Raw genomic sequence first — 20,583 nt, forward strand, 5'->3', positions numbered from 1 at the left:
AGCTTCCTACTGATACAGGCTCATTTCAGCATCACGAGCTTGCAACACACCAACACGACAACCTAACCAGACAAAAAAAGTTGCCCAAGATGTCAATCATCCAACAGCACACGAGCGCTACCCTGAGCGATGCCTGGCGCACCATTAACATCGACGCTCTGGAGGAGGATTCCAGCGTTAACTTCGACACCTCCACCCTCCACCCCCCACAGCCCGAGATTGATGAGGCGGAAGTGCGACAGCTTTCTGGACAGATCAGGCAGCTACTGCGAGGAGGCGATGCCGAGGGAGCTCTGAGGGGAAGTCTGGAGACACCTGTCTATAATGGAACAGATGCTGCTAAGGTACGCCAATATGACCTCGAGAACGGCTACCATTCAGTGGCATATGGGAAACGCGAAACTGACGAGATTATGCTTATAGGATGCGCATCTGCACACCATTATTGAGGTTCTGCAATCGATCAAGGCGAGCGATATGTCCCCCCTGCTGAAGAACATCTATGGATCCGACGGAGGTTCCGAGTTGCTGGATGTTTTGATGAAGTATATGTAAGTTTTGGGATCTGGCCGATACAGCAATTGGTGCGATTATCTAACTATTCTATGTAGTTACAAGGGAATGGCCACAGCTCATCCTGGAACAACTTCGCGATCACCACCAAGCAAGATTACACCCCAGTCGACAGGAGGCTTCAGTCAGATCGGAGGACGACCTGGTGGCGCAAACGAATCTGCAACTGCAGCCATGAGTGTGCTTCTGAGCTGGCACGAAAAGGTGGTCGAGGTCGCCGGTCTTGGATGCATCGGTCGAACAATGACGGACTGGCGCAGGGTTTAGAGGATGGATGCGTGTACAGGAGCGGTCAACAATACATAGAATCATGAGCACCGACGGGCATAAACCATGGAGCAGCAAACCCCTTGCGCACCTCCTAGCTCTGATGTCACATTATTTGCATTACAGAAACAAACAGCCTAGCCTATTTTTGCTCCAAAACATCCTTCAAGTTTATATCACCACTGCCCCTGGCCAGAGGCTGCGGTTGGTTCTCGCCCTCGCGCCATCCGATCATGTAGAGAACTCGGAAAGTGGCAGGAATAGTTCCATCCGGGTTACCGTGAAGTTCTCTGTAGATGGCATCAGCAGCGAGAAGAACATCTCGCTGAATCGGGCCCATCTCTCTTCCGATAACAGCGTTACCCTCTCCCATGGCCTGTAGATCCTGCATCAGAGTGAACATGTCAGGATAGTCAACAATGATATCATCAATATCGACAGTCAACATCTTGAAGCCAGCTTTTTGAAGCAAACCACCGAGATCTTTGACATCAGCCAACGGAGAAACCCGAGGAGACATGCCGCCTCGTCTTTCCGATTCTGCCAGTTGCAGCGACGTTCTCAATTCGAAGAGCGTGTCACCCCCAAGCATGGCTCCGATGAAAGGTGCATCAGGCTTGAGAACGTTGTTGATCTGAGTGAGAATGCCGGGTAGGTCGTTAATCCAATGAAGACTCAGTGAACTCAGGACTAAGTCAAAAGAAGCAGGCTCAAAAGGAATTGTCTCTTCATCGTCCACAACTTTTCGACTGATGTTGAGCTTTTTGTTAAACTCATGGTCGGCATCTCGGTGTAAGAGCGAATAAGAAGAGTCAGCAGCAACCAATTCGTCAATACGCGTTGACAATGGTGCTGTCTGAGGCGCATTGGAATCGGGATCAGGATTATCGCGAACCAATGCTCTTGCGATATTGCAAGAATTTGCCCCGAGATCTAGTACTCGAGGGAAATGTCGTTTGATATCCTGATCTGTAGTTAGGACCATGCATCCTATTCATTCAAGCACGCATACTTACAAGAAGTCTCTCTGACAACCGAATGGCAACCTCATCTTTAAGATAATCGGTTTCACGACTTTCCTCCGCATTCATACCCGCACGCTCTTTCTGAAGCCATTTTGTGCGGCGATTGAAGACTTGGAAACGAGGAGCTCCAGCAGCCTGAACAGCATAGAAGCGTTGGTTTGCGATGGGACGGCAGAGATTGGCTGGTCGTGACAAAGCCTGAAGACTACAGCGCATGGCCAATGGCGAGTTCATACATGGGGGCATCGCGTAAAAGACCCATTCAAGGCTCTCAAGTTTGAAGAGAAAGAAGAGATTTGGTTATGTATATAAAGCTGACGTGCCAAAAGTGTTGATGCAATATAGAAGTCATGATGGATTTGATAGACTCCATTGAAGGTCTCTCTCTACTGGCTGCTGCAGTGTAGAGTGGATGAATGCACGGACCATGTGTAAAGTCGACATGCTAAACCGTTTTTGGTGGTTATTGTAACCACCCGTAGTAGGCAGGAGACAGGAGGTCTCTTAGAGGCTACAGTAGAAACCATAGATTGGCCTCAGTACATATGGGTGACGAACAACACTTACATCTCACTCCGTCTTCCACCAAATTTGCTGTTTTTGACAGCTTACATCTAATCGTTCCTTTGAGTGTCCGTTGTCGCGGTATCTTCAGTATCGAAGCGCCTACTATACCATCTCGTCAGTGTCAGCCCTTGCCAGTCCCCGACTCATCCGTTCCCTAGCCCACGGGCCTCTTCCGCAACTCCTAAGTTAACAATTAGGCCGCACAGAGCAGAGAACCACCCACCCACCACCCACAACCGCATCTTTTGCTTAGCTCGCCCCTCCAACGAGCAATCTCCCATCACATCGACATACAATCGATGTCTGGCGCGTGAGCCGTCTGGACAATTCGAGTCAACTATGCGATCATTGCGATAGAGCGCGAACACACTCTGTTTTGGAGATATTCCGACATCACCCCGTCTGCCATACCTTTCGCCGAACGACCCATCCGAGTTTAACACCCCCGTCTTGTTCCCATAATCAGGGGTCTTCAACAGCTGTCCACACAACTGCTTCAACAATCAACCGCACGTCATGTCGAGCTCAGGATCCGGCTTTCTTGGCCGCTCGAGTAGCAGCAATGCGAATATGCGCGGTCTGGTTCAGTTCATCGCTGATCTAAGAAATGCGAGAGCGCGCGAGCTCGAGGAGAAGCGAATCAACAAGGAGCTGGCCAACATTCGACAGAAGTTCAAGGACGGTAGCCTCAGCGGCTATCACAAGAAGAAATATGTTTGCAAGCTGTTATACATTTATATTCTGGGCTGGAATGTCGACTTCGGGCACCTTGAAGCCGTTAACCTGATCTCAGCCAACAAATACTCCGAGAAACAGATTGGATACCTGGCCATGACGCTGTTCCTTCACGAGAAACACGAACTCTTGCATCTCGTCGTCAACAGCATTCGAAAGGATCTTCTCGACCACAATGAGCTTTTCAATTGCCTTGCCTTGCACGCGATCGCAAACGTAGGAAGTCGAGAAATGGGTGAAGCTCTTAATGGCGAGGTTCACAGGCTTCTGATTTCCCCGTATGCGCCAACACCCCCCCTGTACTGCGTGATAAACACTGACCGCTGTTCACCAGAACCTCCAAATCGTTCGTCAAGAAGAAGGCGGCATTGACACTCCTCCGTCTATACCGCAAGCACCCTGATATCGTGTCACCACAATGGGCTGAGCGCATTATCCATCTGATGGACGACTCTGACCTGGGTGTCGCACTTTCAGTAACATCTCTTGTCATGACCTTAGCCCAAGACAACCTGGAACAGTACAAGGGAGCGTATGCTAAAGCGGCAGCTCGTCTGAAGCGAATCCTTATCGATGGCGAATATACAACGGACTATCTATATTACAAGGTCCCATGTCCTTGGTTACAGATTAAGTTACTCAGACTTCTGCAATACTTCCCTCCTGCAGGTAAATCGAGACACTACGATGTATACAATAGATCAATGCTAACAATATCTATAGAGGACACTCATGTCCGAGACATGATCCGCGAATCCTTACAAAGAATTCTCAATTTGGCTATGGAGACCAACAAAAACGTCCAGCAGAACAATGCACAGAACGCCGTCCTATTCGAAGCCATTAATCTGATTATTCACTTGGATACAGAGCATGGCCTGATGAAGCAAATTTCAACACGATTGGGCAAGTTTATCCAGAGTCGAGAGACCAATGTCAGATATCTGGGTCTGGAGGCTATGACGCATCTCGCTGCGCGTGCTGAAACACTTGACCCTATCAAGCAACACCAGGAGATAATTCTTGGCTCATTGAAGGACCGAGATATCAGTGTTCGTCGCAAAGGTTTAGATTTGCTCTACAGCATGTGTGATGCAACAAACGCCCAGGTGATTGTTGGTGAGCTCCTGCAGTATCTTCAGAACGCCGACTTTGCTATCCGAGAAGAAATGGTCCTTAAGATCGCCATTCTCACGGAGAAGTATGCTACTGATGTGCAGTGGTATGTCGACATCTCTTTACGACTTATTGCCATGGCTGGAGATCATGTCAGCGATGAAGTCTGGCAGCGAGTTATCCAGATCGTGACAAACAACGAGGAACTGCAGGTGTACGCAGCTCAGAATGCGCTGCAGTATGTCAAGGGTGACCACTGTCACGAGACCCTTGTCAAAATCGGCGCCTACATCCTTGGAGAATTTGGCCATCTGGTCGCCGACCAACCTCGTTGCAGTCCTATTGAACAGTTCATGGCTCTTCAAGGCAAGTTGATGGCATGCTCTTCGAGCACCCGCGCGATGATTTTGTCATGCTTTGTCAAATACGTCAACTTGTTTCCTGAAATCAAGCCTCAGCTTGTTCATGTGTTTGAATTCCACAGCCACAACCTAGACTCGGAGCTACAGCAGAGAGCCTGCGAGTACCTGACACTTGTGAACATGCAAACGGATGACCTTCTGCGAACAGTCTGCGACGAAATGCCGCCCTTTCCCGAAAGGCAGTCTGCACTTCTCTCAAGGTTACACCAGAAGCATGCCAACACAAGCGACCGAAGGACTTGGGTCGTGGGAGGAAAGGACGCCAATGCTGATGCTAGAGAGCTTAGCATGGGAACCGGAGCCCTTAAGAGGACTTTCAGTTCTAACATGCCACTGAATGGCAAACCAAACGGCCAGGCCGCAAATGCAGCCGGTACGAACGGCCACGGCAATGGTGTAGCCGATCTGGCTGGCCTTGACCTCAACGCACCCTCACCATCTGAACCAAAGATGCTCAAGGCCCCTAACCTGGCCAGCGCAGCTCATTTGTCGCCAGGGTGGGAACAAGGGTTTAACAAACTGCTGGTTCGGTCGGACGGTGTACTCTACGAGGACGGCCAGCTGCAGATTGGTGTTCGATCCGAGTACCGCGGCCAGATGGCTTGCTTGATCACCTATTTCAAGAACAAGACACCGGCAACAATAAGCTCCTTTACAACCACCTTGGACTTGGATGAGAACGAGAAGAGTAACCTCACCTGGGATGTCAAGAACCTTCCCGACAGCACCATCGTGCAAGGTGGGCAATCCCAGCAAGTTGTCATGTTCGAGGCAAAGAAGATCTTTGAGAAGTGCCCTACTGTACGAATCAGCTACCTGGCTGGTGCCCTTCAAGCACTGACTCTGAAGCTTCCTGTGGCGATACACAAGTTTATGGACCCGGCAGAGCTTACTGCCGAGGACTTTTTCAAGAGGTGGAAGCAGATTGGTGGTGCACCCCGCGAGGCACAAGCCATCTTTGGAGTCAATGGCAAGGGTGATAGACAACTCACAGAGAGCTTTGTCACCAAGACGGTAGAGGGATTCAGATGGCGTGTGCTAGACATGGTAGATCCCAACCCAAAGAACGTCGTCGGTGCGAGTGTGCTTCACACATCCCAGGGAGGCAAATTTGGTTGTCTGATGAGACTGGAGCCAAACTACGGACAACAGGTAAGTCCTACCATGCCGCTATGTTGCGATGATTATTCTAACCGCTTGCTAGATGATCCGATTGACCGTTCGCGCCACGGATGATTCTGTCCCGGTCGTGATGTTGAAGTACATGCAAGAGCGACTCGCTGCGGGTATCTCGACATCAGCCGACCGATTTGAGCCACCCTCACGAGAGCAGATTTCAGACTCTTTCCGTAATGTGATGGTGACCTAGTGGGAGAACGTGATGTTTATGTTCTATATAATTCGCCGAAAGGAGTTGTCTTAATACCAAGAAAGAAGCATATGGGCGTTGGGGAACTAGCATGAAACCTGGAGGAAGCGCTCAATCGAAGCCATAGATTTATTGGCCGAGAAGTTGTCTGCGTTGTCGCTCCCTGTATAGTCCCTCCGAACAGCATCAAGGCGACCAAACCGCTGGAAGTGATTTGATTTGGGAGGATGTAGTTGTCATATACCATGATCTATTATTGTAAATTGAATGAACTATTACGCGAACCATGATGGATCAGTGACGTGTGACGAAAGTGGCAAGGTCTTGTTAAGAGATTGGGCACATGCGGTTTTTCTAGCTCTCTTTTGACAAGGGCGATCAATATATTCTTTATTTATGTCGATTAGCTATGCTACTCTGTAAGCTTGGCATCAGCTTTAGCAGGCCGTTGTCCAAAGATCGTGCTTCCAACACGAACTTCACTGCTTCCCAAGCGCACGGCACCTTCAAAGTCTTCACTCATACCCATGCTTAACTCCAGACTCTCTGGATCTAGACCAAGCTCCTTGGCCACTAGATCCCGCTGCTCCTTGAGAGAGACAAAATCCTCGTTCTCAGTTTCAGGAGTGGTGGCCTTGCTGCGAGCAATTGCGCCGATGGTCATGAGGCCAAGCAGACGTAGGTTGGAACATGTCTCGATAATTTCGCGGCACAGAGCCACTGTGTCGTCACCGGGAGCGCAGCCTGACTTGCTTTCCTCGCCGGATGTGTTTACCTGGACGTGGACACCGATTTTGGGAGCATCGGGCTCCGACGAGAGAAGATTGGCGCGAGTAGTATTGAGGAGTTGAGCCTTTTTGGAGGTATCTATGCTTGAGACGCAGAAGAGATTGGGGATTTTCCCAATAGATTTACAGTGACCTAGCGAGAGGCGTTAGTTGTTGCTTGACTGAGATAGTATGAGTCAGTTACCTGACTGAAGACCACCGATAAAGTGCCATTGAACGGTCTTTGGAAGAAGAGCCGCTTTTTGAACCAGCTCTTGGGCATAATTCTCGCCGAAGTGAGTATGAGAAGTAGGAGTCTGGTGAAGGGCCAAGATATCATTCGCAGGCTTGAGCTTTGAGACAGCTACAAGTCGGACCTGATGAACGTATGTGTAAGCCAGGATATTGTAGAGTTGCAAATGTGAGTGTCATGCATGCATACATTTCGACCATTTGCTACAGCAGCAAGACGCTCTTTGACAGAGTTGATCTGAGAGGCAAGAACCTGCGCTCTAGAGGGGTCGATTTTCATTTCTTGCTGAGATTCACTCATTATCTTTTTTGTACAAGGTTATGTGAGTTTGTCGCCAAGCATGGAAGTGGTGATGGTTGTAAGTGGAGGGTATCTAGGTAGGTAGTTTTGGTTAGTCGGGTTATCATCGGTTAGGTCATGCATTCGCCGTAACAATGTGGCCAGCACAGCTCATTAGGGACGAAGCTACACTATACTATACCCCTTGAGTCTTCTAAGCCAACACTTCAACGACACATTTTATTCGCACCAGAGAAACTCAAGAATTCTGGGAAATCCAGAGCCATATCAAGAATGGCCTCCGATTTGAAAAATGGCCGTCGGCGGGCAGCTAGCAACGCCGCTACCAGACCTGGACACACAAGGCGAAAGTCCAGGGCCGTTATCCAACCCAAGTCATCACATACATCAGATGAATTTCTCCAAGACTTTCTTGACCCAACATTTGATCCAGCGACTTTCCTCAACTCGGCTTTACCTCCGCTGCAGCAGCGCTCTGTGCCTGGTCGGACGGGGTCGGACATCGCACCTCTTGCTGAGTTGTCTACTCAAGCCCAGACTCTGATCTCGCAGCTAAATGCTCAGACTTCACGACTATCCACCACTCTCACACATCTCACTGATGATATCCTGAGAAGCGGAAGCCGTTTGGCTTACGAGGTGGAGCTACTACGGGGCGAGACACTGGGTCTGCAAGAGACTATGAATGAGACGCTTCAAGACGACATCAAGAAGTTTGTCCCTGAAGGATTGCAAGAAGCTATCGATGCAAAGAATGCAGCTGCGGCCGCGGCCAAGGAAGATAAGAGCGCGGCACCTTCAACGACAGCCGCTGCCACTACCAGTGACGGAGCGAACCCGGATGATCCCGAATTTATTAAACAGTTGCAAACGCTGACCCTCGTGCGATCACGGTTGGATTCTGTCATCAAGACGTTTGGAGATGCCATGGAATTCGTCTTCCCTCCATCAGAAATCTCAGTCAGCTCCGGTTTTCTGTCAGTATCAGCGCCAGAACCCGGTTCAGCACAACAGAGCTCCGAGGAGAAGGGCAAGGAAGTGCTCCAGAAAATCCGAAATGAGATATCAGACCTGCTGAATAAAACAGAGGATCCCGTCCAAGGCATCGAGAAGGCGGCGCAGAGGATTGAGCAACTCAAAGAGCTTTCACTGGTGTGGAAGGATACAGCAGAAGAAAAGGGCAGACACAAGTTCATAGAGGGTCTTGCCAAGATGGTAGAAGACAAACATCGGGATCTAATGAAGGAAATGGAACAGGCGACAAAGGAAAAGGGCAAAGTCGAATCACGATCACGGAAAGGAAGCGTCACGAGAGATGCGGCAGTGGTGGAAGATACCAAGTCGCCAGGTGGTTTTGGCCTAATTAGCCAATTGCACAAGCTTAGAGGGGGTCTTTGAATGATTACCACATGCGGTGAAATAGACATTAAAAATCAATTAAAATAATCTCTTCTACTGAGCTTATTGTTTAACGCTGGATGAACAAGCTCCACTCAAGCTTCAGCCGTGTAAGTACAGTGCCAAGCACCGTTTGTTTAAATGCTCAGGCAGCCAATCACTCCACTTACAGCATAACAAGATCAGTCTGGGGCACTATTTCCGTTTCTGGTAGGCGGTAAGATCAACTCGACAGGCGCCGCAGCGAGGTCATGCCTCTCTCTGCCTCTCGCTCTCTACGTTTAAGCCGAGACAATAGAATCACTCAATTCTACTACTTCCTTGCGTTAGATTGTATGGCACTGGCACTCGCAATTTTCTGCTTGCCTGCGCTATTGTTCTCTCAAACCAATACAAGTCTATTGTGCAGTAGAATTTTTTAGCATTTGTCTTATCCATTGCCTTAGCACCTACTACCTGCCTTTCTTTGCGCTCAGCTCTTTTCTTCAGCTTGCACTCTTTACTTCCTCCACCCTTACATCTTCTCAACACTTAGCCACGGGAGAGCACGACTCTCCCTCTCCTCAACCTTTCTTTCTCTCTCAATCATACAGAAACAATACTTACACATAACAAAAAACCACTTATACATACTCAACAACCCTCCGCAATGGCTGCCAACGACCCAGCGGCGCCTGCTAATATGGGCGGACGATCCGACCGACGTTCTCCCCCTCCTGCTTCTCACTCCAAGCGAGATCGCAAGAGGCAAGCTCTTATGGAACGACTCTCCAGTATGACCGACAAGTTCCACCGGGAGCGGGATATGACATACCGCGACCAGTTGCAGAAAATCCAATTCGACATCAATCTTGTTCAGCGCTTCGATCCCTACGATCCCAAGATTCTCCAGGTCATCGGCGAGCTTCAGCAGGAACATACGAATACTCAGGGCCCTCCGGTTCACGCCGAGGATGCTCGAAGCTTGCTGGACATGGCGGGTATTCGGTTTTCTGATTTTATGGCCGAGATTGAAGATCTCGTAGAAATTCGTGACTTTCAACTGACACAGTCCAAGGTGAGAAGGTGTTGCACGCCACGCAATCATGTTTTTTTTACTAACCATCCACGCCAACAGAACGAGTACGAACGAAGACTTCGAGAATACGAAAACACTTTTGCATACAAGGTCGAAACCGCAAAGCGCGAGCACAAGGCTCTTACGAGCACTCTCCGCGATCGGTTAATCAACACCCTTACCCACAAGAAGAATCGACTTAATCGCGAGAAGGAGGTGTTGGAAATCAACGACTCCAATGCATTGCTACTTAATCCGAACCAGTTCAGCCTGACCAACCCTGCGAGCCCCGGCGGTCCCCACGGCAAGCGAGCCACACGTCTGCGTAAGGACGCTGACGATTTGCAAATGTACTCGGACAACAAGAAGCGGAAGCGGAACGCCAACGACGACGACGGCTCGCCTGTCCCGACTCGACGTGCCCTTGACAACCACAACACCACTCCTCTTTGGCAGTCTGAGAAGGCTCGCGCTGCTGCCAAGCAGAACGGTCCCGTCTATAGTATTGACAAGCTGTTTACCGACAAGGAGTTGTCGCTCAACTACAACACAGCTGCTCTCGCTGCGCATCAATACATTCTTCGCAACCGCGTGAATGGCGGCGGCGGGTCGCCGGATGATAGTGATTCTGGCCAGGGCGATGCCAACGGCGACCAGGACGTTGATTCTCTACCTTCGGCTCCTGCAATGGAGCGCTCGGTCTCTCACGCCACTCGTAGCAACCGTGGCGGCGCTGCCCAGAACTTCATTGACAGCAATATTCTCGGTGTTGAGGGCGTCGCCAACTTCGAGGTTAACAACCTAGACATTTTGCACTCCCAAGAGCCACCCAAGATGCCTCCTCCCGTACCTCAGCAGTACCTCAAGCCTTACCCTCGTACCGCCGATCAGAACTTCCCTGTTCCCCTGTCAAATGACGACATTACCTCTGATCTGTCAGTCATGGGCTACTTCAAGCAGTACGATGCTGCACACAAACCCGGAGCTCACCTGGACAACCCAGCTGGAATGCGTAAGGTTCTTGCAGCTGTGGCGGTACCTTACCAGAACTCCCAGTACGTGGCTTTCACCAGCGTTCCACGAGAAGACCCAGAACACCTCCGCGATTCTCTTGGTCTGCCTGCCATTAGCAGCCTGCGAGATCAACCCAGCCCTGCGAACGCTGCCGCAGCCCCTACAGTGGCTGCCCTGTCAAGTGCTGCAGTGCCAATGAGCCGCCAGAGTAGTGCCGGCGGCGTTGCCATGAGTCGTCAGGGAAGCAGCAACACCCGTGGCAAGGGACGCAAGTAATAGTCATTTGCGAACCGAGGATAGATGACGTCTTTTTATACTATTGCAAGCGCGGCGCATAGGCGTAGCATCATCATTTGGCTTACGACGGCATCTGACTTTACGAAGTTCGGAAAGCTGCATCAATGGGCGATGTTCTATTTGTTTTACTCTGATTTAAAAAGAGAGATTGGTTAGTATGCAGGGTTTATCAGCAAGAAATGAGCTGAAGCGTCAGAGAATCATGTTTACTTTAACGTTTTTACAATGGCACCAAGCAAAAGGACTCGATGGATAGAAATAGAATGCCTTGCTTATTATTTCCTTATATGAGTATGAAATTGAACCAATCTGTAGCAACTTTGAAGTGAATGAATCATGCCATCGTAAAAGACCCTTTCCGCCAAGTTCCAATCTGTTCCTTCAACAAGAACGAGTTCAGGGACCGAATACCAGTGTGCGGACCTCGATGCTCTCACGACCCTCTGCCTCAGGGCGAGTTCTTGGGTCCTCAAAAGCAGTATGCGGTACGCGGCCCTTGATCTTGGAACCAGGCTTAAGTGACTCGCTGTCAAAGCACTCTAGCACCAGCCGCTCACTGCCCTTCATGCCACTGAGGTAATGCCATTTCTGCTCTGGGTTGTGACGAATGGCCGCAGTCCAGCCGCGGTAACCATCTTGATATCGATGCTCAACAGGTACAACATCGTCATCCTCTACAGAAGCGGAGGACGCAACAGCCAGAGGGAAAGACTCGAGAGGTTGCTTAGTGAGAGGTCGCCAGACGTTGATAAGACGATATCGACGCTTGAGGAGCTCATCTGCCTCGTTTGGGAAATATCTGCGAACTCGCTGAGCCACAGCATCGGCAGTTTGATCAATATGCACACGAGTCACGGGGCCTCGGGCAGCATCGGATGTCTGTCGACGAATGGTGTGGTCAAAGAAGAATACGCGATTCGAGCCAGGGACTGTGTTGAGGAGAAGCTGCTCCACCTCGGGGTAGTAATTTGTCTTGATGGAGTCATCATCGACAAAGTCGTGTTCACTTGAGGGTGGAACGTCCTGGATGACTTGGAAGGCGTCGTGATCTAGGTTGTATTCTGGTTCACGGCCGCGGATGTCGCGGATGGTGGTTGGCTGAGGGTTGTCTGTGAAGTTGCGCTGTGGTTGACCCTCGGGGGGAGTGTCGACGAAGTTGAAGGGGATTGACTTGTCTGTAGGAGGGTTGAAGAAATTGAGAGTTGCTGTGACATCGCCACGAGGAATGGTTGATGAGATGGCCATTGTAAGGTCAGTACTTGATTCTGATGGTATAAAGATACTTGTGAGAGTACCAGAGATAAAAGAGGTTATTTTGGTATATATAAACAACTTGTTATAAGTGCTTCAATATTGGACACTTTGTTAATGAGATGCTTTCTGAAGCAACTTGCTTCTTACACAGCTCTTTATACCTTGATCTGCACTCGCAGATGCTACCATGACAAGAGATGGATTTCAAATCACAGGGTGATGCAATTGACCATCCCGTACCAGATTGGTTTGTCAAGTCGTATATGTTTGAGCACGTCATTCTCAATATGCATAACCGTTGGTTGCTTGTCAATTGGGAGGGCGCGGCGTACGTTATAAGGTAGCGTTCGATTACTAAAGAGGATTGATTACTGTACAGGACGAAACCAGTAGGTTAATTTATGATACTTTTAGACTAGACTTCTTAGGCTGTGTATTCTGTATCCTAAGACTGAGAAAGCCAACTTTTATGCTATATATTTACCCACTACCTAAGTAGTCAAGACACGGTCGAAGAAACACTATTAAAGAGAATGTTGTGTTAAATCAATCATGACAGTAATTGTTTATTATATGCACGGTTGTCATACGACAAATAGTAATACTGATCTACAGTGCCAATGCCAGAATAATAAGCAGAGACTCTCCTCCCATCATCCTAGACCAATTGCTAAATTTAGCCCCCTTTTGCTCCATCGCTTGGTGACCTAATTTCTTTCCTGTAATAATCGCGTCCATGTTGAGGGGAAGCTGGACTGAGCTTGTTTTACATCTACCGAGCCTCAGTAATTATCGTTTATGAGTGCACGTATGTTGCTGTTTCCAATGTTACTCTAAGTCTATCCCCCCCCCTGTTTTATCGTTGCTTCTATTGGAGGATCATCAATCATTCATGTCTCATCTTTTGCTGTGTTTCTGTTTCTGTTTACCCCCGATTCTTACATGAGACGAAACGGACAAGCCGACTATGTACGGATAAAAAGACCTTTGTTCTCTATCCAACCTTGAGAGAGATGAACTCGCAATGTCGTCACCTGTCATTGTCAACTCTCGGCCTCCTCCGGCACAGCCTCCACCGCAGTCCGGCGCATCGGGGGCCGGATCGGGATCCGCTGCGCCTCCGTCCTCGGACCAAAGCTTTGCCGCACGCCCGGCACTTCCAGACCGGCGCGTCTCGGAGCACACGGTCGAGGATGCTTACGTTAACTTCATTCTCTTCTGCAATCCAGCGGTCCCCCTCTCTACAGACACAGAAAGCTTGCGTGAGGCCTTCCGCAACCCGCCTCGCAGCGGCGGCAAGTCCTTCAGCACCTTTGCCATCTATGAGCTAGTCCGCAAGTTCTACGACGGCGATATACGTACGTGGACAGAGCTGACAACAAAACTTGGAGTTGCGCCTCCAGACCCCAATAAGGAGGAGAGCACCCAGAAGGTGGCACAGTATGGGGTCAGGTTAAAGGTATGTGATATGTTTGGTCGCCCTCCCAAAGTATACCCACTAATAGGGCTGAGCTAGAAATGGATGAATTCCATGCACGTCAAGGCCTTTTTCGAGTATCTCATGGACAGAACCAATGATTACTGGACAAAGATCCCCACGGACAGTAACCCTACCAGCCAGCCCATACGAGATGGCGTGGCTCTTGAGGATGACATGGCCCTGAGGGCACTATTCCCACATATCCGACCCAAGAGAGGTCGAAAGCGTCCAGTAGAGGATGACACAGCCACTTCCCTATCTCCTGCGCCAACTCATGCTCAGATCCAGGCCCATAGTCATAGCCATAGGTCTCACCTCGCCCCATCGTCAGCTGTTGACGGAGTAAGCGGTTCCATGTCAGCAGATCCATCGAGATTAACTGGTGCACCCTGGACACCGAGTGACATTCAACAAACCCCGCTGTTCCGATGGCCACAGTCTGCCATTACACCAACGTCACGAAACTCCTTCTGGGACGATGCTCTTGAATCGCAGTCTGCGGTGACGCCGTCCAGGCCGAAACTTGCTACCCAACGTAGAGGTCCCAAGAATGTGTCTTCGGCTTGGAGGCCTGGAGTTGCCAACGGCAGTGTCAAACCAAGAGGAAGACCACCAATGAATAGAACTCCTGTGGATGTATCTCTGCCACCCTTTCCAGTTGGAAATACCACTACTACAACTACAGATGAAGCCGAATCTGAATCCGCCGCCCCCATCTGCACCGCGCCAGTTTCAGTGGCTCCTAACACAGATGGAGGACCATCTGAAGGCCCTGTCTCGATCCCTTCGATTACATCACAGCCGCGTCCGCATCCCATTCCACCACGGGCTAGTCGGCCTAGTATATCTTTGACAGTTCCCGACCGGCCTTCTGGCAGTGTGAGACTTGCAACTCCTCCTCCTCCGCCAGTTGTCGTCATCAACGGGCAACCCAGCGAAACCCAACGTTACCCGCATCCAATGTACAGTGGTATTCCACCATCGCACTTTTCAAAAGCCGCGCAAGAAGCCGCTGCGACGAGTCAACAGCAGGCCCAAAACGAAGATCAAATGTCGCACCCTAAAGACGTCCCCCGGTTCTACTTTGAGAGACTTGAGGAGCGGACGAATGTGGACGAAGTCATCGCATACATGGTACGTGGGTGCTTCGCGGCAAACTGGCTAGACGCCGAAGGCAACCCTGCTCATGTATGCTCAACAAACGAAGCCATGGTCATCACCAACTGTATTCTCGAAGAGATGTATAAAACCGCCGTATCCCCAGAAGCCTTCCTGATCAACCTGGCAGCCGTGACAGGAGGCGCGTACCTCGTGTCCGGGACGAGCAAGATCCAGCGCCTAGGCGTAAAGGACGGCGCGATGAAGTACAGCTGCGAGTGGGAGTACGGCTTCGGGCATTTTAGGGGCACGTATCATATGGAGCAGGCCGTGCCGCTGGAACTGCTGGAGGAGCAGGACGCGAGCCCAGAGCCGACGTCTGAAGAATCTGGATCAAAACTCTCGGCGGATGAGTGGCAGGCAAAGTATGAGAATTTGCTCATGACGATGAAAGAGAAGGATAAGAAGTTTATGGATCTGAGTACCAAAGTGACGGATCTTTTGAAACAGCCACCCAAGAAATGATACCCTTTCTGTGGCTTGATGTATTATTTTTTGGGAGCATCATGAGAGCGTTGTGTGAATTTCTTTTTGGGTCGATTGTTTATAAGGCGTTTTGTTTTATTATGTTTTTAGTAGTGGGTATGCTTGTGTGGATGGCTACATATATTTGAAGACTGAATTCCCGTAAATGATTATTGGCTGTTTATCTAGTATTAAATAGCGGTGAACGAATTGTGTTATCGATGCAATCTTTTGGTATGCCCCCTTGTTTGATACAGCATATGTAAGCCGTCGCCTGCAAGTGTGATATTCGGATCGTGCGGAGGCTGACAGATACAGCATCATCACCATCCTAATCGAGATGTGGCACGTAGAACGACCAACGGCGACTCCGAGAAGTAGGTGTAAGCATTCTATAGTACATGTATGACTCGTGATATAGTTTGGATAGTTGTGTCTCGAGAATTTATTATTTGTCAGCCCATCTGGATGGGTGTAAGTGGTGGTTGATGCTGGAACCTTGCGATTGGACAAATGTACGAGTGGAGGCATCTTGATGAAAACACGGGGAACCTGGGGAATTTAATAGATCAAGTGAACCGATGAGCTGGGAAATCTGGCGTACTGCAAGTCAAGGCAAGGGTCTTGATCGTGAGAGATAACCGTGTGTTGGGCTGGGCTGGTTTTTTTTTGGTGGAGATGAGGTTACCCTAAAACGTCCACTCACGAAGCAGGGAATTCTGCTGCCTTGAGCTGAGGCGACGCCAAGCAGCCCGAGAAAGCAGCCATTTATCGTAAATGGAATCCGGGGTTGAGTTTGAGTTTCAACGGTCAAGAGATGAAAATGTCAACGCTGTGGCCGTTGAATGAATATCACGTGTGCAGATCAACAACAGATTACCTGTCATGCTACATCACAGAGATCTTATGATGTTTTATCTAATCTGGTCACGAGACCAAGACGGAATGATGAGGTTCCATGTTGGTTAAAGTGTCATGCCACCGACCGTTGATTGTCTCTCGGATCGGGTCATGATATTCATGAATGTCGTATAAAAGAACAGGTTGGGTTGCAGAGGAACGACGTAGAGGGAGGGTATCAGTATGTCTGACAGTTTGTGACAACCGATGCGAGACATGGGACCCTTGTTTGATCGATGTGCTCTTTTCAGGCTTCTAGTATGGAAGGCTGAATTGTTTTGTATTATTCTCCTAGTGTTGGAGAGTCGAGGCTCAAATAAACTCAACAAGTGGACTGACTGTACCTTGAGTCTGGGGTTGACCTGAACTGGATTGCGGAGATGCACGATGGACCGATCCTGGGTCAATAACCCGGGGTAGTGGGCTATCACAAGAAAAAGAGGACAGGGAACATTACTGGGTGTTTCGTATGACCTGAATGGCAAACGATGGCGTTGACAGCACATATTCTTAATTCTAATAAAAACAGACAGCATCAATCATGTTCGTTGTTACTCGTCAGGCTCTATTCAGCCAAGTCTTGGTACACATGTAAAGTTGTTAATCCTTGCCATTTAGACTACCCGGACCCTGGTCTTTTCTTCCCCGTCTTCAAGCACACCCGCCAAAGCCCGAATAAAGCGCAGCCGAACGCCGCATTCCCTCTCTTGATTATTCTTCATTGTTGATTAACTGACTGATTAATTGATTAAGACCTGTCTCCAGCTGAATATCCGATCCGCTTCAGGATAACTTGCTGCCATCGATTAGGTAGTTCCAAGTCTCGCCCTTCCAGTTTTCGATTCATAGGTCCTAAAAGACGACTTTTTGGGTTCGTCGCATAAACTAACCGACGACAAACAGAGGAAAGGGCCTGGATCCTTCGACTCAACTTTGCCTCCTTCAAACTTTCTCAACCAATACCCACGTCAAATCATTCGAAATCACCTGCGCGGTTGATTCCGGTGTCTTAATAACCCTCATCACGCATATTCTATACTCTGCGACAGCCAAACAATCCTTGCTCTTTCTCTCTCTGTCTGCTTTGACTGTGCCTCGATTCATCTCATTCCAACCCCACATTCGAGAGGCGATCGCCCGACGACACCCGTTAGGAATCATCGTCATTTCATCTCATCTCAACGGTCGCGACAATCAATCTAACGCTCATCTACCTCGGCCACCCAAAAGCTTAAGCCCAAGCGGCTCTCACCATTTACTTGCGTCTGGTTTCGGTCATCTTTACTCTTGGGCAACGGCCCTTTCTCATCTTCAAATCAAGTGCACTCGTGCCGCCACTAATTGGGTCATCTCTTTTACAACATGGCGCCGAATCGCGGCGAAGACGACATAGAGCGGTATGGACTCTACCCATGCTCATACTACAACTCATGTATTGCCGATCCCCATGCTGATCAATTCCCTCCAGTCTATCAAGGACCACAAACGAATATCCTTCTAGCTCCATGATCGAACATGCACGGCGTCCATCAGAAGCTTATGTTAACCTGCATGCAAACGTTGAAGCCAAGTACGTCCACCCGAAAAACTGTTTCGTCAAATTCACCACTAACATCACCAAGAATCAAGAATCCTCTCTGGGGGCTTCCCCGAGCAAGACTCTTGGCCGATGTGGACGACTTCTGCCGCAAAAAGGACCTCGACCATTATCGCCCTCTCATCCGCAAGGGTGCTCTTGTCGCCCAGGATCCCACCGGCTATGAGGACATTGAAGGAGACGAAAAGCTAAACGATGAAGAGGTTCAAGCCCTCAGAGACGAGATCCTTCACAAGTGGCGAGTTCCCTTTGTTCTTTACTTGACCGTTGCAACGTGCTCTATCGGCGCCGCTGTGCAAGGTTGGGACCAGACAGGCTCAAACGGTGCCAACCTCGAGTTTCCGTATGCTTTCGGCATTGGCGGCGATAGTATACATGACAAGTTACTCGTCGGTCTTGTCAACTCAGCGCCTTATATCGGGACCGCTCTTTTTGGCTGCTGGCTCTCGGATCCTCTCAACTCGCGTTTTGGCCGTCGCGGCACAATATTCTTTTCGGCCAATTTTTGCCTTTGGCCCGTAATTGGAAGTGCTTTTTGTAATAGTTGGAGGCAGCTCTTTGCGTGTCGCATACTTCTTGGTATCGGCATGGGTACCAAGGCTTCAACAGGCAAGTCTTCTATATATATGGCATGCTGTCTACTCAAAAAACTAACTTGCTTTGATAGTTCCCATCTTCGCTGCCGAGAACTCTCCTGCTCCGATCCGAGGTGCCTTTGTGATGAGCTGGCAAATGTGGACGGCTTTTGGCATCTTTCTCGGAACCTGTGCAAATGTTGCCGTAACAAAAATTGGCCACAATGCATGGCGATACCAACTAGGCTCGGCTTTCATTCCAGCTGTACCTTTGATGTGCTTGATTTACCTTTGCCCAGAGTCTCCTCGTTGGTATATGAAGAAGAACCGCTATGGTGATGCGATGAAATCCTTGTTACGACTGCGAAACCACCCGGTACAGGCCGCTCGCGATCTGTACTATATTCATGCACAACTTGAAGTCGAGCTCGAGTTCATCGGACAAGGAAACTATGCGAAACGCTTTATTGAACTCTTTACGATACCCCGTGTGCGACGAGCCACTTTGGCGTCCTTTGTGGTTATGATTGCCCAACAGATGTGCGGTATCAACATCATTGCCTTTTATTCGACAAGCGTCTTTCGAGACGCCGGAGCCACCGATAACGAGGCTCTGCTGGCATCGATGGGGTTTGGTCTGGTCAATTTCGTCTTTGCATGGCCTGCGATATGGACGATAGATACCTTTGGCCGGCGATCTCTGCTGCTCTTTACGTTTCCTCAGATGGCATGGACATTGCTTGCAGCAGGCCTGTGTACATTGATTCCGGGTACGGGTGGACTCCACATGGCACTGGTGGCTCTCTTCGTTTATCTCTTCGCAGCATTTTACTCGCCCGGAGAGGGACCCGTGCCTTTCACTTATTCGGCCGAGGTGTTTCCCTTGTCGCATCGTGAAGTGGGCATGTCATGGGCTGTAGCAACATGTCTATTCTGGGCAGCAGTTCTGTCCATCACTTTCCCATTGATATTGGCCAGGTTACACGCCATCGGTGCTTTTGCGATGTACGCTGGCTTCAACATCATTGCTCTGGTCATGATATTCTTGTTCTTACCGGAGACGAAGCAACGTACGCTAGAGGAGCTGGATTACATCTTTGCAGTACCGACACGCGTGTTTATGAGATACCAAGTTACCAAAGTCCTTCCCTGGTGGATCAGGAGATGGATTTTATTCCAGCGGGAAGCCAGGCTGGATCCATTATATCAGTTTGACACAGTTGGCGAGCCGGAAGACAGCCACGGCAGCGACTACGGGTACGAGAACGACAAGGCGAAAGTCGAGCTAAAGGATACCATTGGACTTACGTCAGGAGTTCAGGCGACAAGATGAGGCTGATTTTTTTGATGTGGAGCGAGTGATATCACGACTCTGGCGTTTTGAATTTGATTGGGATGATATGATTTGGAGCAACTGTCTGGTTAGCATGTACTGCTGTCGTACTGTACTGCACTTTATGATACCCTGCACGACAAAGTAGCAAGCGAAATGATATTGGATCAATGTCTGTCTTTTATTTGAAAGGAGATGAATTCCCCAACCCACTAACGCTAGTAGTGGACGAGCTGAATGTCTTAGATGATGTGACGTCAGAGGAACAAGTCATCACGACCGCAGCTATGTTGTTTCTGCCACTTTCAGTCCCTTGAACCCTTACATGGGTTGTTAGTTAATGAGCAACTCATCAGAACCCAACAAGCCAAGCTGAAGTGGAAATTCGCCGAGCTCTTTAGTAACTGCTTAGTGATGTCGTCAAGGCCGTGAGCCGACTTTACAACAAACACCCACATGTGGACTATGGAAATCTGAGCTGAACTGGACTATCGAAACGGACCGTCCTGGCTTTTGGTGAGACCCCGAAATTCCGTCATCAACTGAACTTGGGATTTGTGCCCCACGAAACAAAAGACAAGAAGAGTGATCGGCATCTCCACTTTGTTGTTGTCCATTGATCAGCATTTGGGTGAGAGAAAGAGGCTAGAAAGAATGCCGG

The 20,583-nt window shown here is 49.4% G+C and overlaps 10 protein-coding genes across 10 annotated transcripts; 7 read left to right on the plus strand and 3 right to left on the minus strand.

Annotated features, from left to right (window-relative positions):
• On the plus strand, positions 1 to 1,003 carry FGSG_00822 (uncharacterized protein). Its single transcript, XM_011318235.1, has 3 exons — positions 1 to 344; positions 424 to 551; positions 612 to 1,003. Exons 1-3 carry the CDS (start codon positions 90 to 92, stop codon positions 838 to 840), a joined length of 612 nt encoding a protein of 203 aa, XP_011316537.1. The 5' UTR covers positions 1 to 89; the 3' UTR covers positions 841 to 1,003.
• FGSG_00823 (uncharacterized protein) lies at positions 983 to 2,111 on the minus strand (the record flags this gene model as incomplete). Its single annotated transcript, XM_011318236.1, has 2 exons — positions 983 to 1,804; positions 1,857 to 2,111. The coding sequence occupies 2 exons, from the start codon at positions 2,109 to 2,111 to the stop codon at positions 983 to 985; spliced, it is 1,077 nt and encodes a 358-aa protein (XP_011316538.1).
• An 837-nt stretch (positions 2,112 to 2,948) lies between these two features.
• Positions 2,949 to 6,074, plus strand: FGSG_00824 (uncharacterized protein; the record flags this gene model as incomplete). The annotated part of the gene is made up of 3 exons (XM_011318237.1): positions 2,949 to 3,445; positions 3,502 to 5,857; positions 5,910 to 6,074. 3 exons carry the CDS (start codon positions 2,949 to 2,951, stop codon positions 6,072 to 6,074), a joined length of 3,018 nt encoding a protein of 1,005 aa, XP_011316539.1.
• A 367-nt stretch (positions 6,075 to 6,441) lies between these two features.
• FGSG_00825 (uncharacterized protein) lies at positions 6,442 to 7,428 on the minus strand. The gene is made up of 3 exons (XM_011318238.1): positions 7,284 to 7,428; positions 7,047 to 7,218; positions 6,442 to 6,995 (listed from the first exon to the last, which is right to left on the minus strand). Exons 1-3 carry the CDS (start codon positions 7,392 to 7,394, stop codon positions 6,487 to 6,489), a joined length of 792 nt encoding a protein of 263 aa, XP_011316540.1. The 5' UTR covers positions 7,395 to 7,428; the 3' UTR covers positions 6,442 to 6,486.
• Positions 7,429 to 7,667: 239 nt separating this feature from the next.
• On the plus strand, positions 7,668 to 8,792 carry FGSG_00826 (uncharacterized protein; the record flags this gene model as incomplete). Its single annotated transcript, XM_011318239.1, has 1 exon — positions 7,668 to 8,792. One exon carries the CDS (start codon positions 7,668 to 7,670, stop codon positions 8,790 to 8,792), a length of 1,125 nt encoding a protein of 374 aa, XP_011316541.1.
• Positions 8,793 to 9,441: 649 nt separating this feature from the next.
• Positions 9,442 to 11,139, plus strand: FGSG_00827 (uncharacterized protein; the record flags this gene model as incomplete). Its single annotated transcript, XM_011318240.1, has 1 exon — positions 9,442 to 11,139. The coding sequence occupies one exon, from the start codon at positions 9,442 to 9,444 to the stop codon at positions 11,137 to 11,139; it is 1,698 nt and encodes a 565-aa protein (XP_011316542.1).
• Positions 11,140 to 11,438: 299 nt separating this feature from the next.
• On the minus strand, positions 11,439 to 12,405 carry FGSG_00828 (uncharacterized protein; the record flags this gene model as incomplete). The annotated part of the gene is made up of 1 exon (XM_011318241.1): positions 11,439 to 12,405. One exon carries the CDS (start codon positions 12,403 to 12,405, stop codon positions 11,557 to 11,559), a length of 849 nt encoding a protein of 282 aa, XP_011316543.1. The 3' UTR covers positions 11,439 to 11,556.
• A 1,033-nt stretch (positions 12,406 to 13,438) lies between these two features.
• FGSG_00829 (uncharacterized protein) lies at positions 13,439 to 15,517 on the plus strand (the record flags this gene model as incomplete). Its single annotated transcript, XM_011318242.1, has 2 exons — positions 13,439 to 13,873; positions 13,931 to 15,517. The coding sequence occupies 2 exons, from the start codon at positions 13,439 to 13,441 to the stop codon at positions 15,515 to 15,517; spliced, it is 2,022 nt and encodes a 673-aa protein (XP_011316544.1).
• Positions 15,518 to 17,922: 2,405 nt separating this feature from the next.
• FGSG_11831 (uncharacterized protein) lies at positions 17,923 to 18,735 on the plus strand (the record flags this gene model as incomplete). The annotated part of the gene is made up of 3 exons (XM_011318243.1): positions 17,923 to 17,987; positions 18,040 to 18,532; positions 18,682 to 18,735. 3 exons carry the CDS (start codon positions 17,923 to 17,925, stop codon positions 18,733 to 18,735), a joined length of 612 nt encoding a protein of 203 aa, XP_011316545.1.
• Positions 18,736 to 18,819: 84 nt separating this feature from the next.
• FGSG_11832 (uncharacterized protein) lies at positions 18,820 to 20,259 on the plus strand. The gene has a single exon (XM_011318244.1). The coding sequence runs from the start codon at positions 18,864 to 18,866 to the stop codon at positions 19,920 to 19,922; it is 1,059 nt and encodes a 352-aa protein (XP_011316546.1). The 5' UTR covers positions 18,820 to 18,863; the 3' UTR covers positions 19,923 to 20,259.
• Positions 20,260 to 20,583: the final 324 nt, after the last annotated feature.

The sequence above is a fragment of the Fusarium graminearum genome, chromosome 1 (genome assembly GCF_000240135.3).
Source record: "Fusarium graminearum PH-1 chromosome 1, whole genome shotgun sequence".
Taxonomy (NCBI): domain Eukaryota; kingdom Fungi; phylum Ascomycota; class Sordariomycetes; order Hypocreales; family Nectriaceae; genus Fusarium; species Fusarium graminearum.